Genomic DNA, 20,541 nt, shown 5'->3' with positions numbered 1-20,541 from the left:
CTTTCATAATTTAGCCCCAGGGCCACTTTAATACCAGGTTTCGGTACCCATCCCAAGTGATGGATGGAGAGACGCAGAAGGAGAGGTTTCGTGACCTTGTGTTTATGGAAGCTTTATTAGAACAGTGGAAAGAGAGAAGTGTAAATTCCAGGCCACGACTGCCTCCCTATGATCTGAGCTTAACAGTGATTCACACATCCCTAAAAAAATAAAAAATAAATGCCATCCATTACATACTTGACCCTCAACCTTGCCAAATCCCTCTGAAATACGATTCCATTCTCTTCCATTATCCCTTTTGATTCCTTGTTTCACGCGTCTCTTCGTCTCGCATAATATACTTACAATTATCACCCTTTCTTCCCTCCATTCTCAAAATCATACGCTCATCCGTGAATTTAACCTCTGCTCCCGCATCTCCTTTCTGTTTGAATCTCTCTCCTACAGTCTCGTTCGTGTCAGTATGTGTACGTGATGATCCATGCATGCATAACAAGACTACAAATGAAACTAGTGACCCAAAAAAAAAACTTACAATTTTGGTTATTTATCATTACCACCAGGTGTAATGGAAAGTGATCGGCCCGCTGTAATGGCCCACTTACTCTCCAAGTTGAAAAAGAAGGCAATGAAATCAGGTAAGAGAGAGTGAGCAAGGGCTTGGCACATGGGATCAGAGTGTTGAAACGCAACAGGAGTAGGTGTCGCCTGGCGTCTCAGATACAAGTCTTGCATCCTAAAATATTTATGAAGCAGAGGCCTGAATATTCATATGGGTAGCGTGTCCTTTCTGTTAGATGGAGGCCATACAGCGTCCACACGCCAACACGGGTGCTTTGAGTGTGATTTTACTCTGAAGCTCAGTGTCTTATTCAGAAGGACAGCACCAGGGGGAATGTTGTGTTGAGAGAAGGAGAAACACACTACAAAACGCAGGGCTTTGAGTCGCAGGTGAGGCTGCAGTCAATATCAGAGTTTCATTTTGAGAGGCTCTGCTGGTTGGATTAGACAGCTCAGCTGAAGAGCAGAGTAGAGAGGGTGGCCTGAGGCCATAACTCAGCAGCTTGTCTCCCCTTAGATTACAAAGACGAATCTCAGGGTATCTCAAATAAATATCTCACTGCCTCATGGCATGCCTTCAAGCCATACCTGCTCAACATCGTTTCCTCTCTGTGGGTGCCCACTCTCACTAAACACATCAAACAGTTTCCGTTCAATCTAAAAGAATACTAATTAGGAAGAAATTATTTATTGAGAGCAGTAAATACAATAGTATTATAAAAAGAGTACCTTTTTATATTAATAGGAAAATAATTATCATAGTATAATACTATTTTTTTGAATAATTAATTATAGTAACAAGCACATTAGCAAGCACAATAATAAAATAGTACAGTTAAAAGAAAATAGAAATTCCCGTATAAATGTGTGAGTTTATTTGTCTTATTTCGGTCAAATCCACTGAAAAACAATAATTAAAAAATTAGAAGTGAGATATCTCAGTGGATGGTAAGAAACAGTTTAATTTATTAACTGTAAATGTTCATTTATTAATAAACCATGTGTAAAATGAACAATGCTCTGCTTAAACCTGCCTTACAGAAACATCTACCCTGCTTTCTGAGATCTCAGAGCACTATTTCCAAAAAATGTGACATTCAGTAATTGAAAAAATTATATAAAAAATTATAAATTTAAATATGAATTTAGAAAAAAACACAAGTAGTGATTCTCTACTACAATCACATTCCAAGGATTCATGTGTGCTACAGGGCTCCTAGCAACGGTCTCCAGGCAGGGTCTCCAGAGTAGTTTGGTTTCTCAGATAACTACAGCACAGGTCTACTCAAGGTTAAAGAGATTTTCAGAGCAGTACACTGACCTTAAACGGGGTTAAAACAAGACACTACACTTGGTCGCTTGTGAATGGGAAGGTCCTGTAGGGTTCTCAATGGCTTTTGAAGACAAGTGGGAGTCAAAATTTAGAATGGAGAGCCAGATAACATTGAGTTGAGTGCATATAACAACATGGGCCAGACATGAATGAGTGAGCTTGCGCACATACACAAGCACAGGAGCAAAATAAAAGTGCTGACTGACCAGGGGTGTCTGACGGCATCTGGCTAATGTCTAAGTGAAGGGACAAGCCTGTCAGAGCCTGTGGACGGTATTATTGGAAATAATGGACACTTTAATGGACACTAGGGACTACAGGACAGAACAGCCACTAACCGTGATTTGGTATTAGGGGAGGGACATTCTCATTCTAGACAACGTCTCATTGGACAAAAATCCTGTGCAGGATGAATCATCAATATTTTAATCCATCATCACAGAAGAAAAATACTGTACATTTGAATTATGTATAATTATATACCTACTCTTACAGGTAAAATAAGGTGGATACAGAGAACTATTCAAGTTTTTGGACACTAATAAGGTTCCAGGCAGTTACTAAAATTACTTATAAGCCATAGATAGAATATGATATCAAATGATATACTATAACAAATGACATCTGTAATATTACACGTCTTCACATCCCCCATTTCCCTTTATAAATAATCGGTGTTGTGACAGAATGACACCATGGATGAGAAATATACTTATTGCTGGCACCAAAAACAATATCCCTGTCTACGGAGAAGGACATGGAGCACACAAATGTCAAACTTGACATTCTGTTGTGATGGCAATGAGTCTGACAGGTTAACACCATGGAGGAATAAATGTCACATACCTGAATATCTTCCATGGAAATGGGAAAATGCATTATGTTTTATAGCTCAGATTAAACACCACAACCAATCTTAAAAACATTCTATATTTGTATTAAAAACAAAAGCAGTGTGTGTGTACACAGCGTGTTATCGTTAAACTCCAGTTAATCAGTAACCAGTGGCACGGAAAGTCATTGACCTATCCATGCCACTTTCTCACTTCTATTTTTTCCTTGTGCTGGTCTGTATGCTACGTAATCTGAATCTCTAAACAACACCAGTAACCTTCGACCAAAACTGCACAAACAGTATCAGTTCTTACTCAAAAATAAAAAATAAACAGGGGGAATAGGTGGTGTCTGTGTTAACAGTTTCTTGCGTTATCATTATCCTCATTCCCTTCCTCTCCCGAACCAACAGTGTTGGTCAACAACCAGAAGTGCCAAACTACTAAACATCATGTGCCTCTCATAGAAAATCAATGATAACTAGTAAGACTGCTAAACCTAGTGTGCTTTTGTTTGTCTTCTCAACCAAGGGATCAGTCAATATCAGGTCTTATATGTAGACTTTATAAGCAGCAACCTCAGTTTCAGACATCTAGAGGAGTCTTCATGAGAAGGGGGGTGCAAGTGGTGTTGCATTGCCAGATGGCAGCATGTAAGAAGCCCCTCTTGATGGCTTTAAGACGGTTAAGCTTTTGTGCACTGCCAACTAACAACAATATTCAAGAAACGTATTCTAGAAAATTAATAATGTGACCTTTAAACATGTTCAAACAACACATCTGGTTCAACAGCAGCATAAAACAAGACTTTACAAACATCATGAAAATAAACCGCTATTCAAACTGCGCTTCGCGGACTGTTAGCAAAGACACGGATTAAAATAAAAATACAAATTTAACTCTCCAAACGTGTACGTTATAACACAAGCAACGTTATTTGAGTCGTGTATAAAGTACCGTTACACTAGAATCATATTTATTGTGTAATGTTAAATGAAACTTAGTGTGTTCCTACTCCGCTTGATATATATTACGTTATATGTCGTTATTTTATAAATAATCCTAAATAAATTAAAAGTAAATTAATCTATTTACAATTAAGGTATTTATTAACTTTTTTTGTTCTATCAACTGGTAATATAATTTAGTTGTTTCTTATAAATATCGCCGTAGTAAGATTTTATAATCTAACGTAACGTTAACTTACATTTTGAAATTAGTGACCGTTTTTACTGACCAAAACTAACGTAACGTTAACGTACTCTACTCTCGCCAATTTGGTGTACAATTGAAACTATGAAATGGCAATATAATGAAATTCTAATATAACACAAATCTAAAGTGAATGAAAACAAAACAAACAAACAAACAAAAGTAATTAAAAACTAAAATAAACTTCTGAGGGAAGGTAGCGCGCGAGCAAACGTAACTTAGCCCGCAGCCCTCCAGAGGAAAAAAAGGCAAATTCAAACTTACCTGCGAGGAGAATAACATTGATTAAACACAGGCAGAACGTACTGAAATCCATTGATCTGCTTTTTAGCCACAATCTAGTTACACGTGTGGGCATAAAAACAACTTTTTCCCCCGACTTGTAATGTTTAACGGTCACTCTTCTTTCGCCAGTCTCCCGTAGCATCAGAAGTCCACTAACGTTAGCTCGCTCGCGCAGGTGGATTGTGGCTGGAATCTGCACACGTGATTTCCGGAGGTATCAGCCGGTGAACTTTTGAGGGGTTTTCACGCCCTCTTGCGTACACATGCTCCAAAGGCGGCAGAGTTTCTTTGAGTTTGACCTCCCATCGACGCTTATATAATAATTTAGAAGCAATGATCACTTTAAAGCAAAATCTAATCTTGACCTCTGATTTTTCCACGCTAAAGCTAGAGAGTCCTTAACACCATTTATTCTAGCATTCATCTTTAAACAGTCATTTGAGAATCTCAAATGCACCTTTTTTAATTGACTTTGGAGTAATTATTTTGATGCTTTTCCACCTTCATAAGCCCAGATCTGGCAAATCCCCTGCTTAGCTTTTAATAAGGGCAGAAATCAGGCATCATGCACACACTCAGCATAACCACATGAGGATATGACATAAGACATAGTGCGCACACGTACTCAGGACAGACATTTCCACATAGTTTTAGGATTCATTTCCATTTAAAATGATTTTATGATTATTATTATTCATTTTAAAAAGTAATCAATAGCTATTAATAACTCTTACTAAAATACTCCACATAGAAAAATGAGGGAAATGCAGCTAGCGGTATTTTTTATTTATTTATTGCAAACTAGACCAAAAAAAAAATACATATGAACAGTATTTATAGAGAAGCTTTTGACACTGTAGCAAAGAGAGGCACTCAAGAACATACAGAAACCAACTGACTCCTATCATACAACTGGAGTCTCTGTCTGTTGAATATCTTGTCATAGACACTTCCTTTTGAAGTTATAATTCATAAACTTCTGAACCATCACAGTTGACAACACAACATCAGTGAACAAACAATACAAGAATGCAGCACTGTTTTGCGTTTATAGTGATAAAAAAAGATGGAAGATCAAATTGACAAGTCCAAATGGTAAAACCAAAATTGGACAGATCGTGAACTACAACATAATTTAACAGAGTTTCAAAGCTCTGGCGTGCCCAGAATCCAGATAAAATGGATCCATCGGCAAAGCTGATGTAGTTTAAAAATCGAGCAGAACCATTTTTCGTTGCATGACTTTAAGTATGAAGCAGCATCAGTGCAAGATATGGAACAATTAAATACCTCTTTCTAATACAGCCTATAGTTTGATCATAATGAATTAATCTCCCTGCAAGCATGCCATCATACTTGCTTATTCAGAATTTGGCTACATCAAGCATTTGAAAAATACGATAACAGGATGCGGTCTAATTTATTAATATTTTTTGTTTTGATTAGGTTGCTAAATACTGGTCTAAGAGGAACAAAGAAAATAATATTAGTGAGATTGACAAACTGTAGTGATGGATACATTTAATATTACTTGGCTCTATTCCCACAGCTAATGTATATTGTTTAATTATATCATAAATTCTGTTTATATATTTTTATACTTCCAGACCCCCCCCCCCCCCCCCCATTCTCCCATATCCATAACCTCTACAAAGAATGGCTCGATGATCATATTTATTTTCCCAAATTGTTTACTGTCCTCGTTTAGAAGGAGGCACAAGGTGATCAGGAAGATCAGTAGGTAACTCATGACCTTCCAGTTTGACCTTGATGAGGTGGTTAGCAAGGGCGAACTCTTCGTCGTCCAGGTACCCATCCTTATCTACGTCAGCAAGCTTCCAGATCTTTCCTAGAACATTGTTGGGCAGCTTGGATTTGACCATCTCCTTCTTGGCCATGGCACCAGAGACCTTCCCATTGACAGGTGACAAGGTGTAGAAGATCTCATCGTAAGTTGGCTTGTCTTTCGCCACGATCCACTCCAGCTCATCAATGCCTTCACTAGCACCCTCTCCATAGCCATGCCCAAAGGGTCCATTCATGGTGCCTTCAAAAGCACCACCGTGGACAGCCTGGCTGGGCATGGCAGCCTCCTCCTGCCGAACAAGGGTCATGAGTTTGGCAATATCATTGGCCAGCATATCCTCCACTGTTTCCAGGAGCTTGGGCTTCAGTCCCTGAAACTTAGTGAAATCTTGACCAGCGAGGATTTCCTAATAATGAGGACAAAAAAAAGTTATAATAATATTTTTTTAAACAAACTTTATTTATTTAATAACTTAAATCAAACTAAAATCACCACATAAAATGAGGGGCTATGTTGCTATAAAATATTTACCACTCTTAAACTTTAAGATTATATTCTATTATGGTATTATACAATAATTATATATTAAAATCATTTTCTGGGAGAGATGGGACTATTTCCATACCTGCATTTTACTGAGTTTAGGGAAATCACCAGGGGAGATCTGATGTTCTTTTTCAATCCTTGTATAAATGTCACCCAGGTTAGCAATGAGCTCCTTTTTCTTATTCTCTTTCCCAAAAACATTTGGCATTTCTTTCTTCAAAGCACTGATGATGTAGGCATGAACCTAGAGTTAGAGAAAACTGCTTTGTCATAACATATATTATTTAAAATAAATCTGCACCATATGGATACTGTATATGAGCAATTTAGCAATCTGTACAATTGCAGGGACTTGAATGATAATAAGTTATTACGCAGAAAAAACAATGGTAACATTCATAATAATAAGAATTTTTTCTTGAGCAAATCAGCATATAAGAATGATTTCTAAAGGATCATGTGACAATGAAGACTTTTGTCATCACAGGAATAAATTACATTTTAAAAAGGTTAAAAAGATCTAAAAAAAAAAAAAAAAAAAAAAGATTTTAAATTGTAAAAACCTAAAAAAAAAAATCTATATAAATCTATAAAATTTTAATTTAAAAAGGAAGAGGCTGAGCTGGAAGGAGAGTCAATAAACTTGGATAATGTCTGGGGTGATTACAATTTTATAAATACAATTTTATAGATCACATGAGGGCAGCATACACCAGATTACTTATCGAATCAAAAATGTTAAGTATGTGTCCAGACAACACCCCCTACCTACATCATTACTGTTAAACTAAGTATAAAAAGGTTTCCTTTCTTACTTTGGCTAGACGGGCTCGTTTGATAAGGTCATTCAGCTTGCGCAGCGCTGCATTTCGTGGAAGTCCCTGGATGTCACGGAAAAGGTCTTGTTCCTCTGCCTCAAACAGTTTCCTGTTATCTGGAACCAGGAGAGGCTGAGCCCAGAAAGAGCCAATGTAGACTCTGATGACCTCTGGGGTATTGACAATTTTACCAAGTGACCACATGAGGGCACCATAAACCCTCATGAGCTGTTGGGTACCGATCTGATCGGCTTTGTTGAGCACCACCCGCATCTTGTCCTCATGGTTTTTCAGAGCTCGGATCACCTCGGAGAACTCATCCGAGATGTCCAACTTGTGTGCGTCAAAGAGAAGAATGATGCGGTCCACGCGTTCAGCAAACCACTCGAGCACAGCAGCAAAGTCATAACCTGAAACAGAGATAAATGGGGGGTTTTTTCCACATTAATGCACTTATCAAATGGTTTTCAGTTTATTTACAGCAAAAGGAACTTGTTTGTGTATGTGAGCCTCTCTGATAAAGCCCATCCCAACAGTTCTCTTTCTAGGGCAGTACATCAGTCAACAGATATGTAACCTTAGAACTCCCTGATTTGGCCCACAACACTTCACACCAACTTGACACAAACAAATAAACTCACACAATACAACATAAAATTTGGTTTTCCTGTCAAAGGAAACCCTTCACGTAACAGAACCTATCTCCTTCTCTTCAGTCCTCTTGCATGACAAGGCAACTGGCTCATGAGGGGAGCGCAGCTGGCCTTTCACATGAGAAAAAAAAAAAAAAACAGAAAAAAAGATTTCCCGTGAGGTACCGTTTAGATCACAGCAGCTAAACTGACATCATATCTACTCACGCTGACAAACAGGAAAGAGAATAATTTGTCCCACAGACACTCCTTCCTCTCCCCATGTTTGGATATTTTCTTGCATAATGGTTAAAAGGATCACAGGGAACAATGGAAATCTGCATCGAATGTTTTGACAGTAGTTAAGGAGATGACGATGTGTCAAAAATACATTTTAAGATGCTGGAATAGGAAATTCATGTGGTAATGGAAAGTGTGTGTACTCCAAAAATGCTGTATTTTCTCTTAGGTATTTTGACGTCTTCAAGCCGCCAAACGCACAAGCTGCATGCACATTTTACAACAAGGGCATTATATTGCTAGACTCCACAAATACAGCTCACTTGCCAAAAAACTGCTTATGAGATCTTGAGGGCAAAGGTTTCATCTTCAGAGATTTCTCTATTTGCAATAATACATATTATAAAGACAGGATTTCCGGCCCAACTCTCTTGCTTACCTAGACAGAAGTGACCAATTTATGTTTGGATTGTGTAGAGCGTGTGTGGAAGGCAGGAAAGGCTGAATCCCAGCTCACAACAGTTGTGTCAACGTCAGCAGGATGTGAAATCTGGATCTGAATCCAACATGGGCATGACTTCACAGATTCAGTGCTGTCCTTTATTGACTGTTATCCATCACAACACTGATGGCAATACTGATGAAGCAGGCCAACTGAATTATAATACATGATGATATAATCCATAATATAATATTTAATCTGCCTTTAAATAATTTAACAGGAAAAAAAATTATTTAACAAAATGAAAGAAAAGCAAATACACTGTACTTATTATTACAAGACCTGAACTTATTTGGTGTATCTTCCTAAAAATGCACTTTTCTTTTCCCCAGCAGTTATGAATTTGCTGTGTGGGCATAAAAACAAAAGAATGTTTATTTTAAAGCTTATTTATGCATATAAATCAGTATTCTTCACAACTGGATCTATTTTCTCTAGGAGTTTCTAAGTGATAAAGTTGTCTTAACTATACTCCGAGCAGACAGAAATAATAATTGTGTGTGTGTGTGTGTGTGTGTGTGTGTGTGTTTATATCATATATAAATACACACACACACACACAGGTATAAATATGGTTGGTAAAGACTGTGAGAGTGGAGGTAGCTCATACAAATGGGATATGGCTTTTCCAATTCTATGCTTGTTTTCCTTCAAATACTTTCCAAAAAACATATCCTTGTGTAAACTATGGGATATCCTTGTTTGCCTAAGCATGCCACAGTAATTGTATTTTTTCCAGCACTAAAATCTGTGCAAGTCGGCACACAAATGCTGCAATTAATAAAAGAATATTAAATCACAACATTGCTAATATCAGGACAATTTTATCAAAACTAATTTAATTCCTCCTTTGATGATGCACATACGGTTACAAAGTTGCATCATTCATTTATTCAATTCATGAACAAGCAAACTAAAGCAAATTAATGAACAGACAACAAATCACAGATGAATGAATGAATGAAGACAGACTAAATGACTAACCGTCCATGTAAGAAACTGTTCAGATAACTGTTTGAAAAACAGAAATCACACCAGCTATCTACAAACATGTCGGTTGTGTTCATATTATGTATGGTTAAAACAAGGCTGGGACTTAAAGTTTACAGCCAACACAAAGATTGTACCAACTGCCATAGATATATATATTTGGGTTCATTCTGGTTTAAAGGTTGGACCAAATGTCACAAAAAAAAAAAAAAAAAACCTGTCTCAATATGGAGAGCTCTCATTTATAACAAAGGTTAATCTTTAGTATTGCTGCCATCCTGCTAAAATCAAATCTAGATATTGACCCACAATTCCTCACACATTACACAAACACATTATGAAATATTGAAGCATCCATAGATCATTTAACAAGGTTTCAGTAAAGGTTAACAGTGGAATCTGTACCTCGAGACCCTAAAATCAACTTATAAAATAATGCCAATGAGGTTAAGTGTTTACTAATGAGAGTCCCTGTTCTGTAGCATCTCTGCAAAAAGGTTTGCTCATAACATTCATTAATAAGCAGCAGCTGTTTGTGAAACAGTTGTGAAAGTTGCTTAGCAGACATCAACTGTACAGCTGTTTCACACCAGATTAGTTACTATAAACTAAAATTTCCTTCTAGCTCTGAGCCTCTGACATGGACATTTCTTGTAGTTTCATCTTAACATTTAACAACAACAACAACAACATTTAAATACCCCTCAAAAGTGTCTTTGCAATACATTACACAATAAATTTGACAGTACAGACTCCAGACTTAGGACCACTGCACTGCTGGTGCCATAATTTCAGTTAACTATTAACCCAACAACCGTCTTTGTGATAACTGATCTTAGTTTTTTTTTTTTCTTCCTCAATCTTGATCCAGCATAGATATGATTACCTGAATTTGACAAAGTCTTTAAACCCACTGATCTCCATGTCACATGCCATTCTTTACTTTTTTTACACATTTGAAAACTAAATTAAACATACTTTTCATAGTAACTTGCTATAATTTTATACCAACAGCATGAATATGAAGAATATGGGAGGAGGCCTGAGTTGTATGCATTCATTTGTGCTTGGAAGAAAATAATCCTTTTCCAACACCAGCACATGTAAATGTGGCACCTCCACAAATTACTGGAAAGCCCAAGGAGAGGAAGGATGTAGAAATCTGAAATCCGCTATAATGATCTACATAAACAATAGCATATACTCAAGAGATCAGTTTATATATCACACTGAAATTAAGTCATTACAAAGATAATTTAGGAATTCTTCATAAAAATAACCTTTGCTTTACATAGAAGATTATAGCATGTAATTGTGACAAAAGACATAATGCATGCCCTGAAAACTACACAGCGACCTAATCTAGCCCACTGACACAAGGTTCATCAGTCACAACAGATGTGATTTAAGAAGGAAAAAGAGAGTGCTATAATAAGTAACCTAAGTCTATACAGTAAAGCATTATGGGATACCATCCGTGAGGAAATTCAACACCCAGCCAAGGCTACTCAGCTTTGAAGAATTAATGCAGACACAGTGTACAGTAAACCGGAGAGGTACTAGAATAGAGCCCTGTGGAACACCTCCCAGTTTAAGAAAAGGACACAGAACAACATTGTGCATACACAAAGGAATTTGTGAATTTAGATTAAAAAAATTTTTTGAAAGATTATTGTTCATTTTGATGGTCATAATTGTTATCAGTTACAAGAATAAGAAAGCTATCTTTCAATCAAATGAAACTGATAAAAAGAAAAGAAAATGTAATATAAGCATGAAAAAAAGAAACACAAAAGTGGTTTGGGAATAGACCAGTATCAAGCAACCTGATTTAAAGCACATACAGGTATGAAGAGCCTTATTGTTAACTGCTTGTAAAGCCTAACTGAGGTCAGGAGGAAGTAGAATGGATGTGAAGTCAGCAGACTTTAGAAGATTATTTACTGACCTCACAATTTTACGAATGAGCAGGACATGTTTAGAGGGACCATGACAGAACCTGAAATACTGCAAGTTAAAAACATACACACACACACACACGTGTTTGTTTTTGTGAAAAGTGGAGACATCCCATAGGCGTAATGGTTTTTATACTGCAGAAAATGTATATTCTATGGCCCTACAACAACCCTACACCTAACCATCACAGGAAACGTTGTGCATTTTTACTTTCTCAAAAAAAAAATCATTCTGTGTGGTTTATAAGCATTTTGAAAAATGGGGACGTGGGTTATGTCCTTATAAGTCACCTTCTCCTTGTAATACCTGTGTCATACCCATGTCATTATACAAAGTTGTGTCCTGATATGTCACAAAAACACGCGCACACACACACACACACGATATTTTATTTTACAGTATTTGACTTGGAAGCAGTCCTCTGTGATTCACTGATCTGTTCTAAAGTCAGAGCAACAGTCCAGAACCACAATATGGAAACCACATTGCTGTGAAGAATGAAGTAGGAGGAGATAACATAAGAAAGAGTACAAAGTGTAGAAGATCAAATACAGAGAGAGAAAAGAACGGAATTAAAATAGCAAGCAAAACTGTCATTCCCAGTTTAAAACCCATGTTGTTCAAATCAGTTACATAACCAATCATTCCCATCATTCTCAGACCGGCCCAGATTTCCTTCTAAACTTGTTCCTGTTGGGGTTTTATACACACGCCATCCAATTGCCCCTGGTTACACGCCACACTACAATCCATGAACCGGTTGTGTGAATGATTGTATGTGTGTGTTTTCTTGCCATTTCAATGTTTTTTCTTCCTATGTACTTGACATGAGAGTCAAATACTCACATTTTCCATGTTTAGATAATGACAGTAGCAGGGCTCACATTTCCCTCCAACAGCAATCAATTACTGTAACACTGTTAAAGGGGAAGCTTTGAACACAATAGAGGCGGAATCTTTAAATAAATGCATCTTGTGAAGAAACAAACTTTCCATACGTACCACAAGCTTTTTGAAAAGCCATTATGGATGAAGAAGCAATTGTTACAATGGGAAATAACCCAAACAAACAATGGAAAAATTATGCTTTTAATTATGATTATGAAATACACACAGAATGATGTTATGCATGACTAATCCTTGTTTGAATATTTCTATAGTTCAATCATAACTTTATTTAAAAAAAATTTAAAATTTGTACTAAAACTGATGTACTTTTGCACTAACAATCTCTGGTGCATTTGAAAAAAAAAAAGAAAAAAAAAGATCATTTGAAGTCAGTGAATAATATCAAATATTATATTACACATAATAAGAGAATTAAAAAATACAAATAAGTAGGTAAGGAATAAAGATTTACAAATTGACAATTGTATGTACAGGTATATTATGTGCTAATTTGAAGTGTAGACTAAGTATGTGTGTGTTAGATAAATAAGTGCATGTGTGTATAAGTAGTGTTGTGTGTTCCACAGTTATTATCAAGTGTTCATTAGATGGATTGTCTGGGGGAAGAAACCGTTCCTGTGACCTGTGTCTGGTCGTTCTGGTGCTCAGAGCTCTGTAGCGTTGACCAGATGGCAACAGTTTAAAGAGAGAATGTGCTGGATGTGAGGGGTCCAGAGTGATTTTGCCAGCCACTTTTGCTCACTCTGGATGAGTACAGTTCTTGAATAGAAGGGAGGGTTGTACCAATGATTCACTCAGCAGTCCGGACTATTCCTTATTTGTTTTAGTTTTTTTTAGAAAATGACTAGATAAGACCCTTATTCCTTGTCTGGGATTGTGTAGTGCACTTTGAAGCTGCACTGGAACTGCAATTTTGACCTTCAGCCTATTGGTTCCCACTGAAATCCATTATTTCCATTTCCATTTTCCTAAAAAAAATGATTTTTATATTTTATGCCTTTATCAGCTGATTCCGATAATTTTCCCATACTATTGTGTGCATTCCTAGTAAAAGCATATTTTGTTTTCAAAATTAGTTTCAGAGAGTGGGATGAACAGATTAAATCAACTAGTGGGTAAATGACACTGAGAGTCATTGATGATAAATAATTTTATTTGATAAAGTGTTTCACAGGAGACTTTACATTTTTAAGACAAACATTTTATGTGCATCTAATACAATAGAATCTTTGTGGTGACTATCAGGAGACCCTTTGCTGAGTCTTAATTCTGAATTCTCTCAGCCACCTCGCCTTAAACCATCTCTTTCAACATTATCAATCTTTATGACTAAAGTGAAGAGTACAAAGGGCAGCAAGAAGATAGTAAAGCACGGCCACTGATGGAAGACTGTTTCCTCTGTTGCTCTTTTTAATGAGTCCAAGTCATTATGACTCTCACACACACGTGTGTAAAACTGCAGATCACTGAGGAAAGTTCACTGTACAGTACATGGGTTGCATCTTGGATACTATGACCTCAAACTAGGGCTGGGCGATATATTGAATATTAGCGATAATATCGGAATAATTTTGATGACGATGTAAAACTCAAAAATATTGGGAATATCGAATATTTCAAATTCAAGCATACTTTCCCAAAAGAACACGCCGAACAAAAAAGGAACGTGTTAAATCAAGTAAAATTAGCCGTTTAATCTATATATATATATATATATAAAAAAAAAATGGGCAAAAGAAAATCGTGGGTTTTTTTTTCCATATCGAGATATATATCGAAAATCGTAAAAATTTACTATGGAGATTTTTTTTTATATATATATCGCCCAGCCCTACCTCACACAATCTTACATGGTCATGTATCAGCCTTGTAATACTTTCACCATACACTAATGATGTTTTTACACCGGCCCGAGGCACTGCCAAGCTCTGGGGGGGAAGAATTGCTTATCAGAGACCATAGGGTGCGGTCCATTTGAAAGCAAACCTATATAATGACCATTTGAGATAAAGCTGTGCAGTATGGAATGCAACAGTGCTCTAGAACACCTGGTTAGTGTCATATACTCACGTCTGCACTCCCTCATGGAGTTCACAGGCAGATCTCCTATATGTATACTTTTACCAGATCACTCCCTCATACAAAAAACTATACAGTATGTTGGTGCCATATTACGGTGATGCATATTGTGGTATTTAATGATTATCATAATCTTGTACATGGTATTTATAAATTACACCAACGTCCTCAAAGAATAGGATGGTATGAAACATGAAACAACAATAGTTTCACACTAAAATATGATTTTTAGGATTTTTTTTTTTTTTTTTTAAAGCATAATTAAGATGCTACATGATGTTACGGTGGTTTCAGCCAATCCAAGAAAGATAAAGTTTGCCGACATACGTCTACTCACTCACATACACTGACAAAACATGCTCAATAACACACAATTGAACCTTTGAACATGGAAGCATTCTCACAGCCATCATTACCGCACCCTCTCTGTTCGGTCTGTTTCCTGGCCTGAGCTGTCCCCCCTCTTTGTCAGACTGTTATCTGTAGATGCCACTCACCCTCTGATCGCATTAACATGGTCTTCAGGGAAAGGCAAGGACAGGCCCGCACGCACACACACGCCATGGCAGATAGACAAGCACAGGAAAAGTCCATAGCGGGACACCGGTTACCTCCATACACAATGCTCTCTTAGAGTTTTCTTGAATAAACAACATACCAACATGCTCCATTGTAATTTCTGGGCATGTAACAGGTCCAGACTAGTCAAGTATACTTCTAGGGAAGCAAAAAAAAAAAAAAAAAATCCTGAACCTTTATCTCTTGTAGTGTTCGATTAACCATTAAATACACTGCCTGTAGGATTAACTGACCATTTTGGACATTTTTGAGTCATCTTTGTTTCCAGTGAGTGCTCAGATAATCCATCATTCTGGCCAAATTATAGTATTTGATGGGAATGGACAGTCCACAAAGTTACTATAGGTTAATTAGGTTTTCAACTTCCCTTCCTTCCTACAGGAAAAATGGCTAGTATGGAAGGAGCATGGGTTTTGTTTTGCTCTAATGTAAACAAGAGAACTAAAAATACTTCCCTCTTAAGACTCCCTATAATGCAAAAGCTAACTGAATTAACCTCTTTTCCTTTGACTGGGACAGGTACTACACTCAAAGCTGTCTATGTAAATGGAGCTTAATAGTTGTGGGAACTCCGGTAAGGAAAGTCAGGGGATAGTAAAAGAAGTACAGATGGCAATTATAGAAAGAGGAAATTAATAAAAAAAAATAAAAATAAAAAAACACTGACCTCTACTGATCCGCTGTTTCTCTCCAGACAGGATACCAGGAGTGTCTATGATGCTGATGCTGTCCAACACTGGATTTGGCATCTGAGCACATATAAACCTATGAAAAGAGGATCACACATTTAAAAAAAATTACAAACATTTGAAACAATTAGTCATTTCACCACTAGGCCTAGTGATCTTGCAGTAATGTTTTTATTGCAAGTTGCAACATGATTGATTGGAAAGAATTCCCTTCTCACTTGCCAAATCTTATCATTCCAGCTCTTACCTCAGCTTTTCCATTACCAAATGCTTGCAGCTTATCTTTCCGTGTGTTCTTTGTTTATGTGCAAACCCGTATGCTTTCATTTTCATGTCTTTAAATTACCAGCACATTTTAGTCATACAAAAACAATCCTCAGCCTCAAACCCCCTACCATTGTGTTCCCTCTTGCGTATTTTACTTACTCCCTCCCTTTAATTTTTCCAGAAAGTGTGCCATCATTTATTCCTTCCATGCTGCTACATTTACTACTGCCAATGGTATCCCACATTTTCTTTCTCCTTGCATTCCCATCATTATTAAACCTGCTGTCAGTTGACAAAGACAGTTTGTTTCATTTTGGCTGATGTTTTTAAGTGTAAAGCCTAGTATTCAGGGCCAAAACAGATACAAGCTTCTTGCATGTATCCAGAAATCCAAATGAACAAATCAAATTTTATTTTCAAAAACTGAACCATAAAAGAACATTTAAAGCTTGACTGATGTCTAAAGTTAATACTATTTTCAACCACTTCACCTTTTGAATTCAGGCTTCAGATGTTCTGCAAATATCCTACAAAAGGTAAACTTCCTGCGCAATTCAAATTTATACACCACCTTTTAAAAGTCTGATTTCTCATTTTTTAGGGTAAAACTCTGTCCACTTCTATTCAGGTAAAGCTGGACTACATATTACATATATATACATATATATATTCAGGAAAAGTAATTGCTCAACCTCATTTTCCCTGTATGTCGTTTATTCAATAAATATTTGAAATTCCAGATCCTTCCAGGACTTTATGTCCCAAGTAAAGTGTGTTCCTGTAGCTCAATTGGTAGAGCACTGCGCTATCAAGCGCAAGCTTGGGGGATCGATTGCCCGGGAACACATGATATGTAAAAATTGATAGCCTGAATGCACTGTAAGTCGCTTTGGATAAAAGCGTCTGCTAAATGCATAAATTTAATTTAATTTAATTTAAGTACATCATGTTAACGCCATTTTTAATTCAGTGACTCTTTTGTGTACAGAAAATTCAGATACCAAGCTGACAAGCACATAGATCCAAATGGATACATGTCAGAAGAAACAGGTTTAGCAAGATAGTCAGCAGTAACGGAGTATGGTTCGTTGCATAACACCACAACCACAGCAATAACCGTAAACTGATCTTCAGCCTAGTAGAGGTTAAAACACCATTTAAGGCTTACATATGTGCATACATTAGAATTTTTCTCTCCGGAAAACGGTTACTGACAAATACTACAGTGGTGAGAATCTACAATCAGCAATACAGTTAACTACAGGCCAGAGCCTATGGAAAATGATGAAAGCAGCTGCATTGGAGAAAGTGCATACTCAAGTTACACAGTCAGGAGTAACAGGGAGAATGGGGACGATTGCACAAAGGCAGGGCACCCATGTAATATTTAACTCCTGTAACAGGGTTAATATCTAGCCTACTAAAATTCTACATTGGTCACAAGGTGTACTCACACACCCTACTTGATACCTCGCTATTGACCTTCAATGTAACTTTGAACCTTTCCCACAAGGTCAGAGTGAAAACACTGGGAGGGAAAAATCATGCTTAATAAGCAATAAACAGCATAATATAAAGGAAGCTGGGGTCAGAGATTTGCAAAATGGGGACACTTTTGAGAGTGAATGTTCTAAAATTGCTGAGTCAGTTCCTTAGATTATCTGTCCAGTAACTTAGCATAGTCAGCCATTATTTTAACCTCTTGCTGACCTATACAAAAAGTCACACAGACAAACTTGGACTGCCAAAACTCTAAAACCCTGTGTTTAAGGAGTAGGGCAGCACCTACAGAAATGTCTCAGATCACTTCACGCTGCAATGAGAAAACACGGCGCTTCTCAAGAAACCCTGATTTGACCTTAAGATGACACCCACCGTCAAGGTGAGTTTAAGGAGGGAGAAGGAATTAAATCTTTAACTACTCTCCTTCCATTCATGAGTGACTAGTCAACCTAAAAGCATTCCCAGATTTTCTTTAAAAGGAAATTTTTGCAGAATAAACGCTTCATTCTTCCAGTCCAGACTTGTTGGGGCATAAATATGATTTGTGCATATGATCCCTCTTGTTCAAGCATTGACCAGCATGAGGTTTTAGTTAACACTGTGCTTGTTGTAGATATGAGGACTTCAAGGGCTTTACAGAAAAATAAGAAAAAGTGTTGCACTAGTGCTTGGAAGACACACCCACATCTGCTCAAACTAAATCAGCCTGAAATGTACCACAGTGGACATACGTGTCATGTTGAAAAAACAAGTGTGAGCTGAACTGTTACACCACTGTAAAAGCCAGCTCATCTCTCTTCATGACATTCCCCAAGAGATTGTTAAAAAGACCCCTAAAGGCCTCAGCAGCTGTCAAAACCAATGTCAGCTGACATTCCTTTTAGAAGGGGGAACCAAAGACTAATGAGCAAGTTTAATGCACACAAAATATGGCATTAATATCTTCAATATTTGGAATAAAATGAACAAATGTTTTGCTGATATGCAGTAAAGGTTCAAACCTTAGATCTCAGATTCTGATTCAGGCTGTTTTTTGGGTGTGACAACAACTATATTTAGAATGCTAATGAAGGTTTGTGAGGATTATAATAAAGCAAATAATAGTCTTCAAAAACTTACACACATACATGATTGCAGGTCAGAGAACATGTGATTTGCTGTAGTCTTCCAAAAATGTATGTAATATACTTAATCAAAACGTCTATCATAAAAACTGGGGGTGAACTTGTTAGGAATTCAGTTTTAGTACTGTCAAAGCTCCACCCTTGCACCCTTTTTACTCACTGGTAACTCCTGCATGCAGAACTAAGGCTAAAAAGTCCAAGAAATTAAATTTTCAGTACACATGAACACCATATTCACCCGGTCTAATGACTAGTTTTAGACGTTTCCATTATTATAAAACTAATCCTGTGCTCATATGAACACAAAACTTGACAACTTCTTGACAGATCCGGAAAACAACACGGTAACAACTGAGACCCTCAACAAGAAAGCCTGAGATAAGAACTACAAAGAAAGATCATTAATGAAACATTGTTTTGTTTATTTTTAAAACGAAGGGAGAAAATTTTTCATTAGAAATGAATGAAGACCTCACCTGTTCAGAAAGGCGTTTCCAAAGGCATTGAGTTTTCTGAAGGGTTTCTTGGGGTCAACCACTAAAGCATTGCCAGGAATGAGACCCTCCTGGTCCCCGTGCATCACCGCTATGAATGAATCGGTGGTCGGCTCGGGGCCTATGCGCATCCCGGGGAAATCCTGCTCCATGAGATGCCTAATAAAAGTGGTTTTCCCTGTGGAGTACTGGCCCACTAAAAGTACCATGGGCTTGTTGTCGAAATCGGCATCCTCCAGAGCCGGAGAGTGGAAGTCGTGGAAGCGGTACGTGTCTTCCAGTGGAAATAATTTGTTCCGATAGAGTCGCTTCAGCCCGTCAGAAACCGTCTGAAACAGTTCGGGATCCTTTTTCTTTCCGTCTTTGTTCGCCCAGCTGAACATCTTGCAAAAATATGTTAAATAACCTTCTGACTCAAAGAAAAAACACTTTAAGGGTGGTCTAAAAGTTTGCTGGTTTTAGGCAGTGTAATCCAGCGGTTCGGATGAATCAACGGTCCGGTTTCAAGTAACGTTAATTTACAGCGGACTGCCAGCGTGGAGGGTCCCGTCAGCTGTTCAACTAACTGCTGTCTTTTTATTTTCTCGTTTAATTTCTTCTGACTTTGCCCCTTTTTATAAATCAGACTGAAGTTATTTGAGCCCCTGCAGAAGACTGTTGTCTTTTCTATCCGCTGGAGAGCCAACACACAGTTGCTCTCTAGACTCCCACAGCCCGAAGCGAGCACTCTGCGCGTGACAGTACGAGCTCGCGCCCCACTACATTTTTAATACATTACTGTGTAGACCGGAACTCCTAGGTAACTTCCAAAATAAAAGGCGCCACCCTCCCCAAATTGTTTTGTGTGTGAAGCACAGCTGACGTTCATTATTCAACAGAAGGGTCTGGATATATATAGTAGCGAAACTTTTTTTTTTTTTTTCGTTTTTTTTTCTTTCTAACAAAGAAACATTTTTTCCAGCAAAGAATTAACAAATAAATAATAACTATTAATATGTGTGCTGCTTTATAACTTGCAACATATTCTTTAATGTTGAATTGACAAAATACTGGCATTCAAACAACTAGAATGAATGAATGCATGAATGAATGAATGGATGGAGGAATGAACCAGAGGCCATAAATTACTGCATACTAGTGCATAGACATTTACCTAATTCCATACCACATATATGACTT

General features: G+C 37.3%; 2 protein-coding genes across 2 annotated transcripts in view; both read right to left on the bottom strand.

Annotated features, from left to right (window-relative positions):
- LOC132132100 (coxsackievirus and adenovirus receptor homolog) overlaps positions 1-4,436 on the bottom strand; it is a 46,255-nt gene extending 41,819 nt beyond the window's left edge. The window contains exon 1 of the mRNA XM_059544355.1: positions 4,204-4,436. Within this exon, the coding sequence (XP_059400338.1) occupies positions 4,204-4,366 (163 nt within the window). The 5' untranslated portion in view covers positions 4,367-4,436. The remainder of the gene's footprint in view (positions 1-4,203) is intronic.
- A 756-nt stretch (positions 4,437-5,192) lies between these two features.
- Positions 5,193-20,129, bottom strand: LOC132132989 (EH domain-containing protein 1-like). The gene is made up of 5 exons (XM_059545641.1): positions 19,345-20,129; positions 15,953-16,050; positions 7,393-7,805; positions 6,657-6,821; positions 5,193-6,437 (listed from the first exon to the last, which is right to left on the bottom strand). Exons 1-5 carry the CDS (start codon positions 19,743-19,745, stop codon positions 5,916-5,918), a joined length of 1,599 nt encoding a protein of 532 aa, XP_059401624.1. The 5' UTR covers positions 19,746-20,129; the 3' UTR covers positions 5,193-5,915.
- Between the last annotated feature and the right edge of the window lie 412 nt (positions 20,130-20,541).

Source organism: Carassius carassius, chromosome 49 (genome assembly GCF_963082965.1).
Source record: "Carassius carassius chromosome 49, fCarCar2.1, whole genome shotgun sequence".
Taxonomy (NCBI): domain Eukaryota; kingdom Metazoa; phylum Chordata; class Actinopteri; order Cypriniformes; family Cyprinidae; genus Carassius; species Carassius carassius.
The sequence above is the reverse complement of the archived record's forward strand: the minus strand, read 5'-3'. Positions and strand labels throughout refer to the sequence as shown.

Excerpts from the sequence above, each read along its gene's own strand:
- LOC132132989 (XM_059545641.1), bottom strand. The coding sequence starts at position 19,745 with ATGTTCAGCTGGGCGAACAAAGACGGAAAGAAAAAGGATCCCGAACTG. Across the intron at positions 16,051-19,344 it reads GGAAACGCCTTTCTGAACAG|GTTTATATGTGCTCAGATGC; the intron begins GTGAGGTCTTCA and ends CTCTTTTCATAG. Across the intron at positions 7,806-15,952 it reads GAAACAGCGGATCAGTAGAG|GTTATGACTTTGCTGCTGTG; the intron begins GTCAGTGTTTTT and ends TCTCTGTTTCAG.